This window comes from Budorcas taxicolor, chromosome 8 (assembly GCF_023091745.1).
Source record: "Budorcas taxicolor isolate Tak-1 chromosome 8, Takin1.1, whole genome shotgun sequence".
Lineage (NCBI taxonomy): Eukaryota > Metazoa > Chordata > Mammalia > Artiodactyla > Bovidae > Budorcas > Budorcas taxicolor.
In genome coordinates, this window is record NC_068917.1 from 48,438,947 (window position 1) to 48,463,275 (window position 24,329).

The following is a 24,329-nucleotide window of genomic DNA, read 5'->3' on the forward strand; positions in this document are numbered from 1 at the left end:
ATTCTCCAGGCAAGAATACTGGAGTGGGTTGCCATTCCCTTCTCCAGGGGGATCTTCCCAACCTAAGGATTGAGCCCAAGTCTTCTGCACTGCAGGCAGACTCTGTACCATCTGAGCCACCAGGGAAGCCCTGAATATGGGGACCCACTCCTTATTCTTTACGAGGGAGGGTTGGCAGTGGGCGGGAGGGAGTTGAGCAGATGAGCTGTATAGCCCTGGAAACCAACATTCTACTCTCCGCCTCTCTGAGTTTGACTACTTTAGATTCCACATATAAATGTAATCATGCAGTATTTGTCTTTCTGTATCTGGCTTATTTCACTTAGCCTCCAGCTTCATTCATGGTTAATGTCCTCCAGGTTTGTGTTGTCTGAAATAGCAGAATTTCCTTCTTTAAGGCTGAATAATATTCCTCTGTGTGTGTGTGTGTGTGTGTGTGTGTGTGTAGTGCATACTGCGTATCAAAATGTCCCTTGTGAATGTATATATCCATACATATTTATATATACAATGTAAATATATTACGTCCAATCTGCTAAATCATGTTTTTTCTGGGGAATGAAGTCTGGGACCTCTGAGTCTGCCATTTTGCTGATGTCACCCCTTTGATACATGACTCTAATTTCCTAAAGTATCTTCACACTTTCTGTCCAGTCCTTCCTCTCCACTGCTGCAGAACAGCCCCTGATAATTTATATTGTGGTCATTTTGTCTGTCCTTCTTACATGTTTATTAGTCATGTATATATCTATCCTCTTCTGTGAAAATGTCATCTCATGTCTTCCTCTCATTTTCTAATTAGATTGCTTGTCTTTTCAATTGTTGAGTTTTGAGAATTCCTTATATATTATAGATACTTGTCCTCTGTCAGATGTACAATTGCAAATTTTCTTCTCAGTTTGTAGCTTATCTTCACATCTTCTCTCTTTTACAAATATTTTTAATTTTGATAAGGTCCACTGGACTGTGAAGAAAGCTGAGCACCAAAGAATTGATGCTTTTGAACTGTGGTGTTGGAGAAGACTCTTGAGAGTCCCTTGGACAGCAAGGAGATCCAACCAGTCCATCCTAAAGGAGATCAGTCCTGGGTGTTCATCGGAAGGAATGATGCTGAAGCTGAAGCTCCAGTACTTTGGCCACCTCATGCAAAGAGTTGACTCATTGGAAAAGACCCTGATGCTGAGAGGGATTGGGGGCAGGAGGAGAAGGGGACGACCGAGGATGAGATGGCTGGATGGCACCACGGACTCGATGGACATGAGTTTGAGTGAACTCCGGGAGTTGGTGATGGACAGGGAGGCCTGGTGTGCTGCGATTCATGGGGTCACAGAGTCGGACACGACTGAGCGACTGAACTGAACTGAACTGAAGGTCCAATTTTCAGATTTTCCTTTTGTACGTTGTATGATTGATGTCAGAACTAGTAATTCTTTACCTAGATCTAGATCCCCAAAATTTTCTATTTTTTTCTGAAAGATTTCTAGCTCCAGTATTACATTTAAACCTATGATCCATTCTGGATTAATTTTTGATCAAGGTGTGAGGTTTAGGTCACTGCTTTTTTTTTTCTTTATTGCTTTTTTCCACCCCCAGGGATTTCCAATTGCTCTATCACCATTTGTTTAAAGGATCCTTGCTTTTATTTATTTCTCATTCACAAATGGGAGAAAAGACCAACAAATACAGACTATAATGACATAAGTGGGTCTAAGCTGTGGCAGGTATAGGAACACAGGGATAAAAATGTTAATTAGATACGAGGCAATAATTGCCCAGGGAGCAATTAGCTTAGATATATGCTGTTAAAAACTAAGGCAAATAAAGAGACATTTGACCTATGTGTTTAAGGGGGAGAATGATAGGCGGGAAAGAGAATGGAATAAAACATGTTGGTCTTAGTCAGCAGAGGAAGGAGCAAAGTTGGAATGTCATGCAGTTCTATGGAGTGAGGAGGAGAGTGAGGAGGAAACAGGTAGGTGGGTGTTTGAGGGGACTGTGTGCAGCTGATTAGAACTTGGGAAAGTCACTGTTTCCCTCCATGTAGCCTCACAGACCAGAGCAGTGGCAAGACCTTTTGCAAGGCACCCTAACCTCTCCAGGGCATGACCAAACTTGGTGTCTCCCTGGAGAGGAATGCCAGGGCTGCCTCTGACACTCTCCTCACTGCATTTGCCCTCTTCAGCTTCCTTGTGATGTTGGAATGTAACTACTTAAGGACTCAAGAGCCTGCCACAAGAGACAGGAAGGTTTTACATTCCAATGCTTGCTTCCTTGCCGTGTGACCATCTCCAAGATTTTCTGTTATTTTTGGAATGGGAAAACCAAACATGGTATGGTTCTTCAGAAAAGCAAGGTGATCGCTCTTCAACTTGTTTTCAGAAAATAGACACTTTCTATTGATTCTTTGCCATAGAAATGTAAAATTCAAGAAGATGAGGCTGTAAGGAAAACAACTATTTTGACACAGTTAATTCTATGTGTGCACTTTGTTAGTGGTTGTAGTGCAATTTGGAGCAGAATGTAACCAAACATTTGGGCACTTAGTGTTTGGCACTTAAGAAATCATTGCCTAACTCAAGGTCAGAAAGATTTATTCCTATGTTTCCTTCTAGGGATTTTATTGTTTTAGCTCATACACTTAGGCTTATGAGGTAATTTTCATGTACTATGGAAGTTTACCGAGAAGGCAATGGCACCCCACTCCAGTACTCTTGCCTGGAAAATCCCATGGATGGAAGAGCCTGGTAGGCTGCAATCCATGGACACAACTGAGCAACTTGACTTTCATGTTTCACTTTCATGCATTGGAGAAGGAAATGGCAACCTACTCCAGTGTTCTTGCCTGGAGAATCTCAGGGACAGTGGAGCCAGGTGGGCTGACATCTATGGGGTCACACAGAGTTGGACACGACTGAAGTGACTTAGCAGTAGCAGTAGCATGAAAGTTTAATATTCCACACATGATAAGCAGCTTAAATACAAATTTTATTATTGCAGAATTCCCAAGGCTGTTCATTATTGACAGCTTGGTAATATTGACTATAATCCAACTCTTCTGCTGTGAGCTGGGTTTTCCTGCTGTATAGATCTTACCTGAATTTGTCAAGGTCCCTGGGAAAATGCTAAGTTGTTTCAGTCATGTCTGACTCTTTTGTGACCCCAAGGACTGTAGCTCACCAGACTCATCTGTCCATGAGATTCTTCAAGCACGAGTACTGGAGTGGGTTGCCATTTACTACTCCAGGGGATCTTCCCGACCCAGGGATCCAACCCTCATCTCTTATGTCTCCTGCATTAGCAGGTGGATTCTTTACCACCTGGAAAGATTGAATATGAATATTGAATACTGAATATGTTGTGTTGCCAGAGGCAGAAATCCGAATCAAAGTAGGCAGAAAAGGAGATTTTGTTGGAAAGATATCAGGTCCCTCAGGTAACTGAAGGAAGAGTTGAAGTCCCTGAATGCAGAAAGTTTGGGTAGAGCTGGCCGTGAAGAACGGCTAGAACTTGAACGTGAGCAGGTCTATTCTCTCTCTTAAAATTTTTTATTGGCGTATAGTTGTTTTGTAATGTGGTGTTAGTTTCTGTTGTAAAGTGAATGTTATATGTATACATGTATACATTCTTCTTTAGATTTCCTTCCCATGTAGATAACCACAGATCACTGAACAGAGTTCCCTGTGCTAAACAGTATGTTCTCGTTAGTTATCTGTTTGGTACATAGTGGTGTATATATGTCAATCCCAATCTCCCAGTTTATTCCACCATCACCCCCACCCTCTCTGGCTCTCTCCTTTCCTCTCTACCCTTCCCCTTCTTCTCACTCTCACGCTTTCTCTGGGTCGTACTTCCATTTCTCTCTGTCCGTCAGTTCCACTCCCATGTAGGCTGGGTTCTCCACGAAGCCCAAGACAAGACTATAGGCAGGATGCAAGACCCTGGACTCCAAGCTCACACCAGAGACTCTTCCCCCAAGCCCCGCCCTTTGAAAAATTCTAGGTAAGATCCCTGATGGGCTACTTGGAGTCATGTGCCCCTCTGGACTATCAATGCAAGCTTTCTGGTAACATTGAGGATGGGTTTTATTTGTAGAAAAGACTCTTCAGAAGTTTACTTTTGATTTAAACAAGTTGTTCTCAATGTATTATAGTTCTAGTTCTTACGGAACTTTTAGTTCTATCTATAATCTTGCAGTTGTTAACTATCACTTTTTAAGTGATTCAAATATTGTTTGGTCTGTTTGAAAACTCAGTTAATGAAACAGTTTCAACATTTCAAACATCATTTATCAATCTAATATATGTGAGTTTCTTTTAAACCATAATTGCTTGACCAAACAAACCAATCTTTCTGAAGATAACTCTTATAAATGCAGTAAATTAGCCTTATAAATAAGAGAAGTCTGAGATTCCAATTCTGCATATGAACTTGTTGGGATTTCAACATAATATTGTAAATCTAACTTAGTTATTCCCTTGAATATTTTAAACTGACTTTACAAGGCTATTACTCTAATACACCCAATTCTGTTCAGTATTAGCCTCTATCCCAATGGCTCAGATGGTAAATAGTCTGCCTGCAATGCAGGAGACCCAAGTTTGATTCCTAGGTTGGGAATATCTCCTAGAGAAGAATTACAGTATCTTCAGTATTACAAACATATAGGATATCAAATCTTTCTAGAGTCTTTCCAAACACCAAGTGTTAATACCATGGTTTTGGTTCCTTTAAAATTTTTAATGTTTAGTTTTAAATCTTCCCAGAATTAAAAACCCAGTACTCACTGAGGAATGGGCTTCCCAGGTGGCGCTAGTGGTAAAGAACCTGCCTGCCAATGCAGGAGACATAAGAGACACGGGTTCAATCCCTAGGTCAGGAAGTCCCCTCGAGGAGGGCATGGCAACTCACTCCAGTATTCTTGCCTAGAGAATCCCATGACAGAGGAGCCTGGTGGGCGACAGTCCATAGAGTTGCAGAGTCAGACACAACGGAAGTGACTGAGCATGTATGCACTCACTAAGGAATACTCATAGACTTCCAGAGAGCTCAGAATATTTAATTCTTAATCACCCAGGGTTAAAAGATGCTTAATCACCAAGGAAACTTCATCTTATTCCAAGATATGTGCTTTTTTTTTTTTTTTTCACATTTTAACACCACTGAAATTGGGATGTGTCTTACAATCAGCGGCACCTTAATTAGCAGCAGTTAGTCCTTCTCAATGAAACTTAAAATGATGGTGTCTTAAATTAGGTGAGATGTGCTGCCGTCTCAGCTAACTGTGATGACTGACGACTAGAAATGAAGGCCATGTGTGAGGCCTGGAGCTACAGATATCCAGAACATCTCTTTTCACTCACACCGCTGTCATGTTGAGGTTGCCTTTTTTGTTTGTTTTTAAAATTTATTTACTTTTTTTTTGTTTGTTTAAAACAGAAAGTTTATTTGCTCAGTACGCCAAGTAGAATGCAAGCACTATCATGACAAATATACAGAAATATGCAGATCAACATAAAACAGTAATTTATTTTTAAAGAAGGGAAATCTCTTTAAATGCTATGACAATGTACTCCCAAGAATCCTTTTTTCAGTTAATTATACATTTCAATAAAATAAATGGTAATGAATTAAGTGGAAGTTAGCTTGTGAATTTTTCTAAAAAATAAAAATCCAACCCTATTAATCCATGCCAGTTAAACACTCAACTAAAATTTCCCAGTAAGTGCAAGAGATGGGGTTAGTTACCTTTTCCGCTTGAACAGTGCCAAGGGAAATGGTTACTACAAATACAGCAGGCAAACTGTTAAGACCAACCAATCTAGAACATAGTGTTGAACTAATTTCAGTCTCAAATTGTGCTGAATGCTCATCATTAGTACGGCACATTTTGGTCCATGATGTGGTTTAATGCCAAGACAGATCCCAATTTGTTACAGAAACACATAGATTACTGTTGCTTTTTTTGTTGTTTTGTTTATATATATATATATATAAAGCCAGATATACTTCCACATACAAAGGCAAGTTTTCCCAAGAGGGATTTACAGGAAGCAGTCTGGGGTGCCCCGGGTCACATGATGCTCTCCACGAGAGGTGCTGGGTCAAACTGAAGGAAGGAATATTTCAAAGTGTCATCTAATTCCATGATAGCAGCCTGGTTCCCACAACGATAACAGTAATTGGGTGCACTGAAAATGGTGCCACGTTCCGATCGTGACACCAATTATATCCCTCCATTACAAGTTGGTGAGCGCGAGAAACCAGTGTGAGACCATTAGCATGGTTAAACGTTTCAGAAATATCTTGTCCCAATGTGTAGCCAGCACCACGTGGTGAAATACCCCACCCACCACGATCATCTGGACCTGACCATAAGAGATCACACACTGGGCCCTCCTGTGGAACTTCTTGTGAACGATCGGGGCTCCTATATGACCCAGTGTATCTATGGATGGACAGAGGCCACCATGGAGGCAGAATACCTGTCCATTTACTAAAGCTGTAAGTGGCAGATAATGCAAGAGATCTGTAAAGTATTTCCAAACATTGGCATTTCCGTACTTTCGCAAACATTCGTCATAAAAGCCATATACTTGGGCAATTTGTCGGCTTTCCTGGCTTCCTCTCAGTATTGTAATGCGTTCTGGATAACGCACCTTTAATGCCACAAGAAGAGTTACCGTCTCCACAGAATAATAACCTCTGTCTACACAGTCACCCATGAACAGATAGTTTGTATCTGGTGACTTCCCACCGATTCTGAAGAGCTCCATAAGATCATGGAATTGACCATGCACATCTCCGCAGACGGTAACAGGACAACGGGCCTCTTGTACATTTGATTCTGTTGTTAAAATTTCCTTAGCCTTTTCACACAGCGTCCAGACTTGGTTCTCGTTGAGCTGTTTACACTCATTCAGCTGCTCGACCCCACTGGTCCAGGTCCTTAGCGAACGCCTTCTCATCCATGTCGGCCCCGCCCCTCCACTGCCGCCTCGTCCAGCCCCCCACCCCCCAACCCCCGCGCGCCCCGCCCCGGGCCCCGCTCCCCTAGGCCACCCCCCACACCTGCTGCCCGCTGCCGCCCGCTCCCGGTTGGGGAGGAGCCCACTTTATTTACTTTTAATTGATGGAATTCCAGTTGAGCTAGTTCAAATCCTGAAAGATGATGCTGTGAAAGTGCTGCACTCAATATGCCAGCAACTTTGGAAAATTCAGCAGTGGCCACAGGACTGGAAAATGTCCGTTTTCATTCCAACCCCAAAGAAAAGCGATGCAAAAGAATGCTCAAACTACCACACAATTGCACTCATCTCACATGCTAGTAAACTAATGCTCAAAATTCTCCAAGCCAGGCTTCAGCAATACGTGAACCGTGAACTTCCAGATGTTCAAGCTGGTTTTAGAAAAGGTAGAGGAACCAGAGATCAAATTGCCAACATCCGTTGGATCATGGAAAAGGCAAGAGAGTTCCAGGAAAACATCTACTTCTGCTTTATTGACTATGCCAAAGCCTTTGACTATGTGGATCACAATAAACTGTGGAAAATTCTCAAAGAGATGGGAATACCAGACCACCTGACCTGCCTCTTGAGAAATCTATATGCAGGTCAGGAAGCAACAGTTAGAACTGGACATGGAACAACAGACTGGTTCCAAATAGGAAAAAGAGTATGTCAAGGCTGTATATTGTCACCCTGCTTATTTAACTTAAATGCAGAGTACATCATGAGAAATGCTGGGCTGGAAGAAGCACAAGCTGGAATCAAGATTGCTGGGAGCAATATCAATAACCTCAGATATGCAGATGACACCACCCTTATGGCAGAAAGTGAAGAGGAACTAAAAAGCCTCTTGATGAAAGTAAAAGAGAAGAGTGAAAAAGTTGGCTTGAAGCTCAACATTCAGAAAACGAAGATCATGGCATCTGGTCCCATCACTTCATGGGAAATAGATGGGGAAACAGTGGAAACAGTGTCAGACTTTATTTCTTTGAGCTCCAAAATCACTGCAGATGGTGACTGCAGCCATGAAATTAAAAGACGCTTACTCCTTGGAAAGAAAGTTATGACCAACCTAGATAGCATATTAAAAAGCAGAGACATTACTTTGCCAACAAAGGTCTGTCTAGTCAAGGCTATGGTTTTTCCTGTGGTCATGTATGGATATGAGAGTTGGACTGTGAAGAAAGCTGAGTGCCAAAGAATTGATGCTTTTGAAGTGTGGTGTTGGAGAAGACTCTTGAGAGTCCCTTGGACTGCAAGGAGATCCAACCAGTCCATCCAAAAGGAGATCAGTCCTGGATGTTCATTGGAAGGACTGATGCTGAAGCTGAAACTCCCATACTTTGGCCACCTCATACGAAGAGTTGACTTATTGGAAAAGACCCTGATGCTGGGAGGGATTGAGGGCAGGAGGAGAAGGGGACTACAGAGGATAAGATGGCTGGATGGCATCACGGACTCGATGGACATGAGTTTGAGTGAACTCTGGGAGTTGGTGATGGACCGGAAGGCCTGGCTTGCTGTGATTCATGGGGTTGCAGAGTTGGACACGACTGAGCGACTGAACTGAACTGAAGTATAGTTGCTTTACAATATTGTGTTGGTTTCTGCCATACATCGACATGAATCAGCCATAGGTATACATATGTCCCCTCCCTCTTGAACAGTTGGATGTTTTGTTTTGTTTTGTTTTGTTTTTTGCTATGACTTCAAAACTTAAAAAAGAAATGTGGCTCATATAGACCACTGCTTCCCTGTGGCTCAGATGATAAAGAATTTACCTGCAATGCAGGGGGCCCAGGTTTGATCCCTGGGTTGGAAAGATCCCCCAGAGAAGGGAATGGTAACCCACTCCAGTATTCTTGCCAGGAGAACTGCATGGACAGAGGAGCCTGAAGGAGGACTACAGTCCGTGATGTCGAAAAGAGTTAGACATGACTGAGCGACTTAACACTTTTCACTTTCCTTTAGACCACTAGCTAGATTCAGTTTATCCAAATACTTGAATCTCTGCCTGCTCACAAAGTCTAGGAGTCCCACCTAGATGATCACTTGATTGGAACTGCACTTACCTGATTTTTGTGTACAAAAATGTCTTTTTTTCCATCCAGTTCAACACTGATGGGAACCTAAGCTATTTAAATAATTTTAAAAATTTAACTTGAAAGATATTTGAATGTGATCAATTCTTTTCTTCTTTCATGTTCCAGATAGGATTATCCTACTTTGTCCAGGTATGGGTCATATATTTGAAATCATAATTATTCTTTTTTCCAAACATTTGTCATTGCTTAGCTAGGAAATAGAGGATATGGACATTCTTAACTTTTCTGTAAATTTAATGAAACTGTTTTGTATGTTCTTAATGATGATTGGAGATAGATATAATGTCAAGAAGTTATGCCATTTAAAAATCAGAAATGGATTTTAAAGAACTGGATTGAAATAATTGTTCACATACAGTATAATTCACCCATTTAAGATGTGCCATTCAGTGGTTTTTAGTATGTTCACAGATATGTGCAACCATCACCCTGTCAATTTTAGAACATTTCATCACTTCAAAGAGAAACCTCATACCATTTGGCTTTGTCTCCATTCCCTCCCAACCCTAAACAATCACTAGTCTACTTTCTTTATAAATTTCCCTTGTCTGGACATTTTATGCAAATGGGTCATATAGTATGTGGGACTTTTTTGTAACTGGCTTCTTTCACTAGAGAACTAGATGCTGAATTTGATCAAACATCTTTTTAGGAAACATTAGAGGAATATCCTACTTTTTAATTTGGACACTTCATATGGGTTTGTCTGTCTTGCAATCACAATGATGAAGTCTTTCTATTGAAATGGACCAACCAGTTGTGGTCCTAAGGGAAGGTGCGGGGAGGGCCCCTTCAGATCAGATATCTGCCCCAGACCCAATCTCCAGTTGAGGGCAGAATCAGTCAAGAACATGGCAGCCCTCACTGGGAATGCATGGTTAAGCAAAGAAAAGTCCTTGAAAATGAGGCGAGACAGAATCGAAAATGGCTTCTTTGAAGGTCCTCTCCCATGTTTTCTGAATCATGAGTAACATTGTACCCAAAATATTGCTGTGGTTTACTGAGAAAGAGACCAAAATAGAAGTCAGAAGGCCTAGGTTTTTGCTTTGATTTTGCAGTTTGTCTTGAAAGAAGTCAGTCTATAGCTCCGAACCTCAAGTTCTTCTTAGAGAGTGAAAATTTAGTACCCAGCATGGCTGTTGGTGTATTTGAAAGATTTACGCAAACATGAGACGTGTATGTATTCATTGTCTGTCTTCTCGCTCTGACTCTTGGTATCCTGCAAGACGCACCATAGCCCCCTGCTTCCTGGATCTGTTTCAGGTTTAACTCTGGGTAAGTGCAGCATCCATCCCTCTACTTCATGCTGCCCTTGGGGTCTCTGTTTATGACGCCCATGGTCAGTGGCCTCCAGGGTTCCCAGAGGTTTCCCCGGACTGCATCCATCCACCACCTCCAAGAACACTAAAAACCTTGGACCACTGCCCTTTACTCCCCACCCCCACCTCACTCCTGCTTTAGGTCTCCACTCACCCACTCAATCCCAGCAAAGATGGTTTGCTTGTTAGTTACATGAGTCTCCTCAGAGGTCTGTCATAGCCAAGCTCATCCTTAGTCACATTCTAAGCTGCAGAACCTGTGAGTTCATGAGGGGTACAGCTTCTGCTCGCTGGGGCTAAGCTCTGAGGCTGACATGTAACATAGCCACCAGGAGTGGGATACCTGATATGTGGGTGGCAAGTAGCCTGACACCAGGGCTGTGGGGCCCTGGCTTGTCTTTCAGCTTCATTTACACACACACAAACACACACAGATACAAACACACTTTCTTTGTACTTTCACATTGAGATGATTCATAATCAGAATATTCTTCTTTAAAGGAGACCCAGGCACTTGGAGAAGAGAGCATTCTACATGCTGGCATTTAGAATTATCTGTCAGAACTGAAAAGAACCATGCACACAATCCAGTCTAAACACCTCCCTACCCACCCACTCTCCCACTCCCCATTAATGGAAAAGACTGAAGCCCACTGAGGTGACGTAATTGTCTAAGATCACACAGCAAGTGAGAGAAAAAACAAAGATCATTTGTTTATTCAATAAAACTTTATTGATTCATATTTATCAGGCATGGCTCTAGGAGAGAATATAGGCTTATTCCACACAAAGTCCCTGGCCTCATGAAGCTTATATTTGTCGTATTGCCATGGAAACAATTACAATGTAATGTCAGATGGTGATAAGTACCATGAAGAAATCTAGAATATGAGGATAGAGAATGAAGGAGGTGGGAAAGTGCCACATTTGATAAGAAAGTCAGGAGTGATTTCTCTAAAAAGTGAATGAAATAGGGGACAAGACATGTGGGAGAAGAGCATTGCAGATAGAGCAAAAGTGCAAAGGCCCTGGTTTAGTAAAGAGGCCAGTAATTTGCCATCTAGAGCTCCTTCATCAAACCACACTGCCTCTGAATCATCAGGGGTGTCCTAAGAGTCTTCATACCACATAACGTGTCCAGGTTTGAGGATTGCTATATAAACCCAGAGTCACCATGCTGCCCAGGTTAAAACAGAACTTATGTCCCTCATGTATATGACAGTGACCCAATACCTCCATGTAGTATAATAGCAACAGCTCTGAGGTGGGAATCAGGAGACTGGTTCTTCTATTGAGCAAGTGATCTAGGGCAAGCCCTCTTGGGAGATCAGATTGTTGTTTTTAAAATTTTAATTAAGGTTTAATGTTTAGTTTTAAAATGAGTGAGTATGCAGTTTTCTCTTGTATCCTGACCTTGTTGTGGTGGTGGTGGCGGTTGTTATAATTCAGAGATACACACAAATCTTAAATGCACAGCTTGATGAATTTTTATGCATGTATATATCGGAGACTCTATCACTCATATCAAGATGTAGAGCATTGCAGTGTCTCTGAAGTGTTTTTTTATTATGTGCCTTCCCCCACACCTGTAAGGCTCGGAGGGCCGCACTCTGAAGGGGACACTCAGGGAGAGCCTCTAGCGGACTGACAAATTTTATTGTCCAGCTTTCGCAGATATATGGTCTCAGGGAGCAGAGCATAAAGCAGACTTGCACGTAGCCTTTCTCGATAAAACATCAAAACATTCAAGCATAAAATACAGTTCCCACTGCCCAAGCCATAACATAGCTTTGGCGAAACTCTAAAGGGAGTCTTATCATAAAACAACAGTCCTTGCTCCCAGAAACAGGTGGTCAGAAGGCAGCCTTCGAATGCCTCAAGGCCTGGCGTATAACCCTTCGTTATCCGTTCCCAGCCTCAGGCACTTGGTGAACGCGCAGAACCCTTTGTTATGCTCGTTCCAGCTTCCACCCTTCATGAGTGGAGCAAATACATTCTCAGTATTTGCTTAAAGCCTTCCAGCTCCTCCACACACACCCCTCCACCTCTAATGCACCACCCCCACCCTCCCACATGCAGAGTCTCGATAGGAATCTAGACAAGAAATCAGGCAGTCACAATATGGTGCGAATTAGAGAGCAAAACGAAGCACAAAGCGGGTTCACTCTACCTGGCCTCTGGGGGGGAGGTGGCCTTGTGGGGATGTCACAGACAACTTTTTGGAGCAAAGAAGCTCCAATCTGTAACCTAGGGATGAGTAGAGGTGTCCTGGGAGAATGTGTGTATGCAAGTTGCGCATCAAGGAGGTAGGCATAGAACAGTATTTTTGGCAGAGGGAACGGCATATTTAAAACCCCAGAAGTAAAAATGAGCCTGGGATAGAAGACTGACACATGTCAAAATGTTGTTGTTATTCAGTCGCTAAGTCATGTCTGACTTTTCGCAACCTCCCTGGACTGTTGCCCACCAGGCTCCTCTGTCCATGGGATTTCCCAGGTCAAGAATACTGGAGTGGGTTGCCATTTCCTTTTCCAGGGGATCTTCTCTACCCAGAGATCTAACTTGCATCTCCTGCATTGGCAGGTGGATTCTTTATTGATGAACCACCAGGGAACCCCTATATGTCAAGATACTTATTTGTATAATCAGAACAAGGTGTGAAAGCACACAGTTGAATGCACAGAACTCACATCTGTTATCAAGAGCAGCCCATCAGATCAGAAGAGGTGGGAGAGTGATTTAGTACCACACCATTTCATGGAGAGCAATTTATTTTTGTGCTCTGGACTGTAGAAAGACAGATAGTGACTATGAGCAAAAGAGGCTCAAAGGTGAATGGTTTTTCTTTTGCTTCTTTCTCTTCCTTTCCAGCCCAGTTCAGCCAAGGAGCTACCTCACAGAGATGAATTAGAAATAACGCACGCAAACCTGGTCATAGCAGAACATGAAGGGCGGTAGCCAGTGTTACGAGGAGGCTCAGAGAGAGAACAGGGTTGCTCTTCTTCCTGCATCTTGAGCTCCACGTTGCTCTCAGTTCCACCTCTCCTGGAGGGCTGGCAGCAGTCATGCCCTCTCCCTGCAGGGGAGACCCCACCTCTTTCTTCCTGGGTGACTAAGTGGTCTTCAGTAGGTCAGTGGCTAAGATTTTAAATCCATAGAATTTGTACATTTCCCAAATGTATACACAGGGACATCTATAGCTCAGTTCACATGGGCTGCGCTAAGCCCGGCCCAAATCCATCCTCTGACTGTCTTTGAGGGCCCAAGGTTTTATCTTCTGTAAATAGTTGCTAAAAAGTAGAACATGTGTACACGTACACAGGCACACACACACACATACAGGTATACTGGTCTCGAGACATAGCTTTTGAGGGCATCTTCAACTTCTGGGGAACTTTTACTAAATATAGTATGTATGGACCTTACCGAAACCTTATAAATCAGTATCTTCACAACTGGGGGCTTAGAAATTATATATATATAGATATACACATATATATCAAATTATTTTTTTCTTATTGAAGTTTTTTTTTTTTTTGAAGTCGCTCAGTCGTGTCCAACTCTTTGCGACCCCATGGACTGTAGCCTATCAGGCTCCTCCATCTATGGGATTTTCCAGGCAAGAGTGCTGGAGTGGATTGCCATTTCCTTCTCCAGGGGATCTTCCCAACCCAGGAATCGAACCCGGGTCTCCCACATTGCAGGCAGATGCTTTACCATCTGAGCCACCAGGTGTAATTAACTTATATTAGTTTCAAGTGTACAGCAGAGATTCAGTATTTCTATACATTATAAAATGATCCCCACGGTCAGTCTGGTTATCATCTGTCACCATACAAAGTTATCACAACATTATTGACTCTCTCCCCTGTGCTGTATACTATGTCCCTGTGACTTATTTATTTTCTAACTGGGAATGTGTACCTCTTAATCTCCTCACCTATTCAGAGGTGGTTGCCAGAAGGGATGAGGGGTGTGGGATGAGTGGAATAGATGAAGGAGAAGTTGTATATATTTTTAAGCTCCCTTGGTGATCTGACAAGCACTTCAGACCAAGAGCCCCTTAGTGGAGGGTGAGAACTCTGCTCACACCAGGCAAGGACAGCCTCTCTTGTTATCCTCCAGGTTTTTCCTAAACATCTTCTAGGCTTCATATTTCATATAAGTAAAAAATTTGTTCAAGAGATTTCTTCAAAAGTGCTCAAAGGTAAATTACAGCTTTAATGTCTACAGAAACTTGAACTAGGAAGCTCTGAGATTACAAGGTTTCACAACACACACACACGCAAATATTCACATACTCTCTCTCTCATAAACACATGCTTATAAAATAGTTTATTACATATATTTGTGTAGCTTATTTCTCCTAGAAAATTATAAGCCATAAATAAATTTTAGAGCAATTGACTTGAATTGTGTTTTGTGAGACTTGCATTATAAGAAGTTCTTCAGTATTTAATTTCAAAGAGAAAATTATGGCTGCAGGCCTTCTGTTTAATAGATAAGTCTGTCTTGGGGCCAGTGGCATTAGAAATCCTTAACAACGAACCTGCACCATTATTTCAGAAAAAAAAGAGTACCTGGTTTGCCCACCTATGTTCAAGTTGCTTTCTTTTCTTCCATTTTTTTGTTCTCCCTCTCTCTTAATTAGAAAAAAAATTCCACAGCTATTTCTTTGCAAAATGAATTTTATAATGCAAGTTGCCACTCAATTTCCTGGACACAATCCTTGTTCAAAATTGTACCTCAGGGAAAAACTTGTTTTTCACCAGGGAAAAACAAGAGGGCTTAAAGTTTAGAATGAAGCATTTTTCATTTTGTCATTTTATTCTAGGTCTGAAAGTTTAACTATTCCACACCTTAGTTCACCTGCTTTTCTTGCTCTCTGCTCTCATGCTGATCACCTGAGAAATCATGGTGATTTGGATGGCTGAATTTCAAAATCGCAGGCCTTGGTAGCAATAGAGGCTAGAGAAGTTTGGAGCTGCTCAAGATCACTGAGTGGAGGAGGGACTAGAACCTGGGATGTCTGGCTCCTAATTTGGTCCCCTTTCCAGTAGAACGCAGTGGTTTCAGTCCTTCCTATGCATAAAAATCACCTGGGCAGCAATGCCTGGCTGGGACCCAGCAAAACCTCTCCCTCCAACATATTTACATCTAAGTTTGTATTCAAGCTAAATCCCTTCCAACTATTAAGCTACTTCTAGTCCCCTCCCATATGAAAATGCCCATGTAAAGATTCTTGAGTCTGACTACTACCATGGTTATCAATTCATGTTTCTAAAAATTTGTTAATACGCAATTTGCCAGTTCTTTCCAGATTGTCAGGTTCTGTGAGTATAAAGGAAGCCCATGAACCTGCATTTCAACCAGCTTTCAAGTGGTTCTGTAGTCCATGAACCAAACTTAGCAAAGCTGCTCCAGAGACACCAAATTAAAGGAGGACTTCTGGATTCCACTCTGCCTGCTTCAGAGAAGCTTTTCTCCTTGTAAAATGTTAAGTACTGGAGGCAGGTTGCCAGGGAACATGTTTCTCCTAGCACTCTAATTAGCTGGCAGGTTGGGGCTTCTGAGGAATGGTGGGAAGCACTGAGGAGTTTGTATAAAGGTATCCAGTGTAACCTGAGTGAAAGAATTTGAATTTCTGGGCAGAAAAGGCTTTGAGTGTGGGAAGTGGAAAATGAGGTATGCGGAAGGGAGGAGTTGATGTAAATTTCTCCTTGCAATTTGGCTTTGATATTGAGGAAAGCTGGCAGCTGGGTTCCACCCAACAGTATACTACAACCACTGTTTCCTTGCATTTTCACCCACGTTAATGAAATGCCTGGTCACATTTTCCACATGTTTGTCTTTATTTTAATTATTTGTAATATGTCTTAGTAAGGACTTTATTAAGAGCTAATGATAGATTCACCTGTAATATTTATTGAGATACCGTTCCCCCACTCAGTGTTCGATTCAGTGGTTTTTAGGTTTTTAGTATATTCCCAAGGTTGTGCAATCATCACTAAAATAGACTTCAAGATTTTTTCACTTCAAAAAGTCACCTGACCTTTTAGCTATAAACCCCCATTCAATCTTCTAACTACTCCCCCCATTCCAATTCCTAAGCAATCATTAATCTACTTTCTGTCTCTATGGATTTGTCTGCTGTCGAGATTTCATATGAATGGATTCACATAATATATGATCTTGTGGGACTATCTTCTTTCACTTAGCATGATGTTTTCAAGGTTCGTTCATGTTGTAGCATGAACCAGTACTTCACCCCTTTATATTGTTGAAAATATCCCATTGTATGGCTCTCCTGCATTTTGTTTATCTATTCATCCATAATATCGCATTTCATTTATCCATTCACCCACACTTGCTTTTACCTTTTGGGCTATTGTGAATAATGCTATTTGTATATAGGCTTTTATGTGGACATATGTTTTACTTCTTTTGGGTATATACTGAGGAATGGAATTATTGGGTCAAATGATAATTCTTTAACTTTTGAGCAATTGCCTGTTTTCCAAAATCCTCACTTAAATTTTTTTAAGCCAACATGAAGTCAGTGACTCTGAATTATCCTATAAGAATTTAGTAACATACAACTCAGCCTGATCAGGTATAACTTAGGACTTACTGTAACCAATTGTTTGGGGGGATGCAAAGAATCAGTCTTGAGTTATACAACCCAAAGCTCAAATACCCAAAAGTGCTATTTGGCATAATCTTGAAAGTTGGGACAAAGTTTCATGGATTTGGGTTGATGGAAAAGAATCTCACAGCTATAAATATGGCCAATAACAACAACATAAAAGAAAATTTCTGTGCAACAACTCTTAATTAGCAGCTTAGGAAAAGGTTTAGTGGCCTGAAAAAATATGTGAAGCCTTGGATAAAACTGCCTATGGATTTTAGTTACCTTTGCTGTCATCTGTTTCTATATAGGGAAACAGACAAAAATTTAAGGGTAAAGTACACAGAAAGACTTGAAAATATTTAAATATAAAAAACAGAGCACTGCACAAAGTACAGCTTCATGAATTTTCTCAGAATGAGTCTCACCCATGGAACTGGCATCCACACCAAGAAACAGACCGTTACCAGCTCTCCCTTTCCAGCCATTAAACATCCAAAGGAAAGGAGGATATCTGATTTCTGGCACCAACCTACACAGACCCAAAGAATACATTTTTGACAGTACGTTTCGGGTGTCAGAGACTGACCAGCGGAATAAACTTATTAGCTGACAGAGTTTCTCAAGACTCAGACTTTTTTACATTACACAATGTAGTAGAATGTTAAAAACTGAATACCTTTAAGCTTGTGCATAAATTAAAATGTATAATCTGGCACACGAGAAACTCAATTTAACATTACTTGCAATTTAAGAATACCTACCATAAGATGTTTTAAAGTCCATGAAATCACATACTTCAAACGTTTATTTTAAAAGGCAACTCCTTTTTTCTTTCCGGGATTTGACGTTTATTTCCAAGAGGAGTTTGTAAAAGAAGTCCTTGAGACTATGAATCACAGGTGCTTTAATAATTCAAAAAGTGTACATGTAGACACACTTGCACATTGGCAGTACATTACATTGTGAGTTACAGTAAGTAATGAACGAAATAAATACAGCCTTTGTAAGCAGAGCATTTAGTGGGCAGGAGGATATAAAATGCCCTCCCCTTACTTATTGCTCACCTAATACTGAGACTGACTTTCTGCAGAGTGACAGTGCTCTGGTTCTTAACCTGAAAAAATTCTATTATAATCATTTTATGTATAAGAACACTTTCAACACATAAGAATTCCTACCATTAGGAAATAAAATTTTATAAAGGCAAATCATTTCTTTTTAAGTTCTAAATATATTTTATAAATTACCAAAAACAGATTAGAATTTTATGAGGCCATTTCTCTGAAAGTCTGGGATTCTTTGTTCTACCAGATGATGCCTAATACAGCTCAGGAGTCAAGGTGAGACGGCCACAGAGTGTATGTAACCCTTGCCAACGCTCCAGGCCGTTGGTTCTCTTTCTGGATGCCGGATACTTCCAAGGAAACTTTGGCCTCCTGCCCACTCCTACGCTGGTGCCAGGAAAGCACCCATACCCCTCATTCCCCACCTCCCAACTTCCCAGGCGGAGGGGCTGCAGAGCAGTCAGCGCCGGGAAGCCCCACGCGAACGGTGACTTTGCTCTGCGTCGTCCTTTCCCGAAACCCTGAGGCTTAGACTTTTCCCAGGTCACCCACAGCTCTCTTCCTGTCATCCTTCCTCTAGGCCGGGGAAAAGTGTAAAGCCGGGCTCCCTTCGTATGAAAGGTCGCCAGAGTCGCGCTCGCGGCTGGACCGGAAAGGGGCGAGGGGCCCCAGCGCGCCTGCGGCGCTCCTGTTGCGCCCCAGCTTGGCGGCTGTCGGTACCTCCGCGCCCAGTCCGCAGTTCCCTCCTAGCCTGAGGGAACCTGTTTTAAAATTGGGGCACCTCTTCTGGAGCCCCGGGAGAGAGCGCCGGTTTGGCGGGGCCCCCAAGGGTGCAGGCGCTGCGCGGCGGGACCTCAGGGCGTGCGTGGTGTTGGGGGCGGGGTGTGGGAGGGGGGCGCGCCCGGGAGGCCGGAGGCCGGAGGCAGACCCGCCGGCTGGCAGGTGGGTGCGGCCGGCGGGAGCCGGGGCGGCGGCTGCGGCAGCAAGTGGTTGGGCCGCGCGCGTTTTCTTCCCGCCCCCTCCGCGTCCGAGCCCGCCCGCGTGCTCAGAGCCTGGCGCCGGCGGCTCAGCTCCGCGCCCGCTCCCCGCTGCCACCGGCCGCTCCTTCCCCGTTTGTCCATGTCCCTGCCTGTGGTGCTCCCGGGCTCCTGCTGCCCGGTGGCCGGGCTCTCCGGCGGGCCGCAGGCCGGGGGCCCGGGCGCCGCGGCCGCCGCCGCCCAGGAGCCGCCGCTGCCCCCGCTACGGCCGCGCTGGCCCCGGGCTGCGCTGCAGCCCCCGGCGCGGCCTCGCTGCGGGGCTACCGCCGCCGGGGTGCTGGCCGCGCCGCCTGCACTCTCTTCCCGCCGGGCCGCCGCCGCGGCCGGGGCTCCGGGCTCCGCGCTGCTGCCCGCTCGCCTGCTGTTGTCGCTCGGTCTGCTGCAGCTGATCCTGGGCTGCTGCATGGTGGCACTCAGCTTTGGGGCACTGTCGCTGAGCAGCTCCCCGCAGGTGAAGAACTCGTGCCCGTTCTGGGCCGGCTCCTCGGTGAGTGCCGCGCGCGCCCCGCTCACCGCGGGAGCAGGGATCTCGGGCCGGTTCCCTCCTCTGCCTCGTGATTGAGCGTCCTAGGGCTGCACTTGGCGAGGAGAACCTCTCAGACCGGTCGAAGTGTTTGGGCCGTTGAGAGAGTGGAGGTCCGTGGTGAATTGGGTTGCACCTGGACGGTGTCTATTCCATGTAGGCTAAAGGGTTTTGTTATTCCTGTCAAACTAATAGGATAAACTTGATTTCCAGCCCCTGGCGAGACTAGAAGGATGGGGGTCGGTGGCAAAAAAAAAAAAAAAAAAAAAGGCGGGAAGAAAATGAGTAAACTTCTTCTTTCAGCCATTGAGTGTTTACTTCGCTAACAGCGTCCGCAAGGCTCTCGATCTATTTTGTTCACCAGTTTATCAGTAGTGCCAGGCACACGGCAGGGGTATTTGTGGGATGGATGAAGTGACAGGTTGGGGCATGTCACTTATTTTATTCTGCACTGAGGCAAACGTAAACATGAAGTGTCTGGTGTAAAGTAACTCCACTGTGTTTGGGGACGAGCTCAAGAGGTAATAACAGTGTGTTAACTCGCCGTGTACTTGGTCGTTAAAGGAGGGCCCTAGGCCCGCACTGGGTTCCTGGAGCCACACAAACTGCTAGGCAGAATTTAATTCTTGAGAACAGGAAGCCATCATGTGGATGAGCTTGGAGATGTCTACCCGGCTCTGCCACTGGCCCTACCGGACTGGCGCCTCCAACAGAGAAGGCTGATGCGGGGCAAAAGGTCTGCTGCCCTGGAGCATCCCTGCCTCCAAAAGAGTTCACAGCTTCCAAGGCAACCAGTGTCTTGAGGTTTGCTGGGGATTGAGAGACTTGGAAACAGGTCTTCGTGAAGTGATCGTGGAAGATGAATATGTAAAGCAAACAATCTTTCTCTAAATTAAATCTAAAAGCCTGGCAATGCCTATAGTTCTTACTGAGATCTGTAATGAATGTAGGATACCTAAAAACATTGGGTGGTCCTTGCAAGTCCACACAAACCCACTTTCAAGACCAGATTTAAGAATATGGCGGTGGTTGGTGCTCACTCCTGTCGGACTCTTTGCAACCCCATGGACTGTAGCCCACCAGGTTCCTCTGTCCTTGGGATTTCCTAGGCAAGAATACTGGAGTGGGTTGCCATTTCCTCCTCCAGGGAATATTCCCCACCCAAGGATCCAATCAGGGTCTCCTGCATTCTCCTGCATTAGCAGGTGGATTCTTTATCAAGGAGCCACATGGGAACCAAAGAATTTTAAGATTATAGGGAGAACGAATTGAACCCAAAGTAATTGTTTGAATAAGAACTGTAAGAAAATTAGGTATGTAGAGCCTGGCTTGGTTTTTATACTTAAACTGATGCCAGTTTGTTCTGCTTATTTTGATGCTGGTACGGCCTGTGCTGTGGTGGGTGGAATTCACAATCTGTGCAACATATAAAAGAAATCCCCAGTTCTAGCCCTGCCCTTGGGCTCTCCAACAGGCTTCTGGGAGTTCTTCAAAACTTCACGAGGAGGAATATTCTCAACAGGGTAGGTAGGGGTTGGCTCTGTCTTACTCCTTAGTCCACTTGTCAGACTAAATTCAGCCAAATGATGGGTGCATTTAATTTCTCTAAATACCCTGGGCCAGAAGTGACTCTTGCATACATTTTAGGGATTTGCTCTTTGTAAAATCATAATCTCTTGTCTTGTCAAAGATAACTAGTTTAGGATTACTGAAAACTATTTTTTCTCTCCTAAAATTAAACCCCTAAATCAGTGTACTCCTGTGAATTATATCAGAGGTAAATGCATTTCAGATGTCAGTTGAGCCATGGTTAGATTTGATGAACTAACCACTCCAGTATTCTTGCCCGGAGAATATCATGGACAAAGGAACCTGGTGGGCCACAGACCATAGGGTTACAAAGAGTCGGACACAACTGAAGCAACTTAGCACACACGTGTGTATCAGATGGTAAAGGCTACTAGTTTGGGCCTGCTGGCTGGGCATGTTCTTGTCCCCAGGACCCAGCAAACCAGAGCAGGGAAAGAATCAGTGATTTGGAACTAAGTCTTTTCTATAGGGTCCTTTTTCCACCTGTGCCCCCCAACTCTATATGAAATTTGCAACTGTTAATTTTTGTGGCCTGTTTCTGAGGTTGTCTTCAGAATTTGTGGTGACAACAGAACCAACAGATACTGCATGTCCAGAACAACGGAATAGGATTTGAGAATGGCCTTACGTCCCATAACTCTGTTGCAGGACAAGGGTTTCAGCAGTAGCATACCTTTTGAATTTATGTGTGTGAGAGGCGTTTTTTTTTTTTTTTTGAAACTCTTCTTTATGGAAAAATTTAAATTTATTAAAAAACTGTACAGTGAATTTTCATATGCCGCTACCCCAGTTGTTGCACACTGTTTTATCTGTACCTCTTCCTGGTTCTGTTGCTGGCTCTATGTGTCCTCCTCTTCCCTCTCCACTGGGTGGCTTGGGGGATCTTAGTTTCCCAACCAGAGATGGAACCCAGGTCCTTGGTAGGGAAAGTGTGGAGTCCTAGCCACTGGACCACCAGGGAGTTCCCTCTGTGTTCTGTTAACTCCAGAAGGATGGGCTTTCCAAGCAGGGTAGAAATCAGTTTCAGCATGCTCTCCAGTCTGTTTGTTAGATTCACTTCCCATGCTATTGTGAAACAAACCTCAGACATCACATCATTTTATCTGTATTTCAGTACATCTGTATTTTTAAAAAGAAAATCTAAATGGACTAGAGAGATAGCATAGAAGTGACCAGGAAGTCTTAAGAACCTCACTCCGCTTAACTATTTTATTGTGAAAATTTTAAATTTCAGCACACGTCGAAAGAATAGTATAATGATCACCCTCCATCAGTGACCCATTACCCAACTTTAGTAGTTAACACTTACACGGTCACTGTATGCTCAGACTCATTCTTCCTTTGTAACACCCACTGGATTATTTTAAGCCGAATCTCCATCATGGTAATTTCAACATTAACTATTTCACAATGTATTTCTAAAAGAAAGAGACTTAATAGTTAAAGGGGAGGGGCTTGATAGCACATTGTAACTAATTTAATTACAGCTAAAGTTTTTATGAAAACTTAAATTATGACTTGAAGGCTGCAGCATTTTTTTAAATGAACACTTTTGTTGAGATATAATTCACATTCCATTTAAATCTACTTAAATCACCCATTTAAAGCGTGCAATTCAATGACTTTTATTAAATTACAGTTTTGTAACCACCCCCACGATCAATTTTAGAAAATTTTCATCACTTTCCAAAAGAAACCCTGTACCCATTAGCAGTCACACCCCATTTCTCCCTTAACTCCCTTATCAGCAAGCAATTACTTACTTTCTGTCTCTATGGAGTTGTTATTCTGGACCTTTCATATAAATGGAGTCAGTTGTGACTGGCTTCTTTCACTTGGTAGAACATTTTCAAGGTTCATCCATGTTGTGGCATGTATCAATACTTCATTCCTGTTTATAACCAAATGAGAATCCGTTGTATGGCTGCAGTGTTTTATTTGTCACTCAGAATTTTGACTGGGATATGAAAGTAGGTAGCTGAGTGGCAGTGCCAACTTAAGTCTAAGGTTACTTCAAACCCACGTAAGAATGCAGTAGAAAGATACCCTCATATTTCGAGTTTTGAATAACCATTATATCCCTGAGCCTGCTATAGCAAGTAAATCAGCAAATCTTGTGGCTTCAATAAAAGTTTTGCTCATATATCTGATACAAAATTAAGAGACAAATATATTCATCTGGGGCTTCTCTGGTGGCTTTCCTGTTGGCTCGGATGGTGAAGAATCTGCCTGCAATGCAGGAGACCTGGGTTCAATCCCTGGGTCAGGAAGATCCCCTGGAGAAGGAAAAGGCAACCTACTCCGCTATTATTGTCTGGAAAATCCCATGGACAGAGGAACCCGGCAGTCTGTGTTCCATGGAATTGCAAAGAGTTGGACGTGATTAAGAGAGGCACTAAACAACAACAGCAACAGATTCATCTGAAAGGACCATCTTGGTAAACACACTGTAGTTCAAGAATATTTTTCCATGTATACTCCTGTAACTAGTCGCACCTTGAGCCTGAGATTTGGAGGCTTCCTTCACTTGTCTGAATCTTGAAGGCATATTTTACCTGTTGTAATATATATTTGAGAATTAGCAAGTCCTATAAAGACTCTTCGATTTCAGTCTGAATTTGGCAATAAGGAGTTCATGATCTGAGCCACAGTCAGCTCCTGGTCTTGTTTTTGTTGACTGTATAGAGCTTCTCCATCCTTGGCTGCAAAGGATATAATCAGTCTGATTTCAGTGTTGACCATCTGGTGATGTCCATGTGTAGAGTCTTCTCTTGTGTTGTTGGAAGAGGGTGTTTGCTATGACTAGTGCATTCTCTTGGCAAAACTCTATTAGTCTTTGCCCTGCTTCATTCCATTTTCCAAGGCCAAATTTGCCTGTTACTCCAGGTGTTTCTTGATTTCCTACTTTTGCATTCCAGTCCTCTATAATGAAAAGGACATCTTTTTTGGGTGTTAGTTCTAAAAGGTCTTGGTCTTCACAGAGCTGTTCAACTTCAGCTTCTTCAGTGTTACTGGTTGGGGCATAGACTTGGATTACTGTGATATTGAATGGTTTG

At 43.1% G+C, this 24,329-nt stretch overlaps 1 protein-coding gene and 1 pseudogene across 1 annotated transcript in view; one reads left to right on the forward strand and one right to left on the reverse strand.

Annotated features, from left to right (window-relative positions):
* Window positions 1-6,041: 6,041 nt before the first annotated feature.
* On the reverse strand, window positions 6,042-6,969 carry LOC128052464 (serine/threonine-protein phosphatase 2A catalytic subunit beta isoform-like; annotated as a pseudogene).
* A 12,273-nt stretch (window positions 6,970-19,242) lies between these two features.
* ENTREP1 (endosomal transmembrane epsin interactor 1) overlaps window positions 19,243-24,329 on the forward strand; it is a 76,346-nt gene continuing 71,259 nt past the window's right edge. Inside the window, exon 1 of the mRNA XM_052644915.1 lies at window positions 19,243-19,647. Coding sequence (XP_052500875.1) covers window positions 19,243-19,647 — 405 coding nt within the window. The remainder of the gene's footprint in view (window positions 19,648-24,329) is intronic.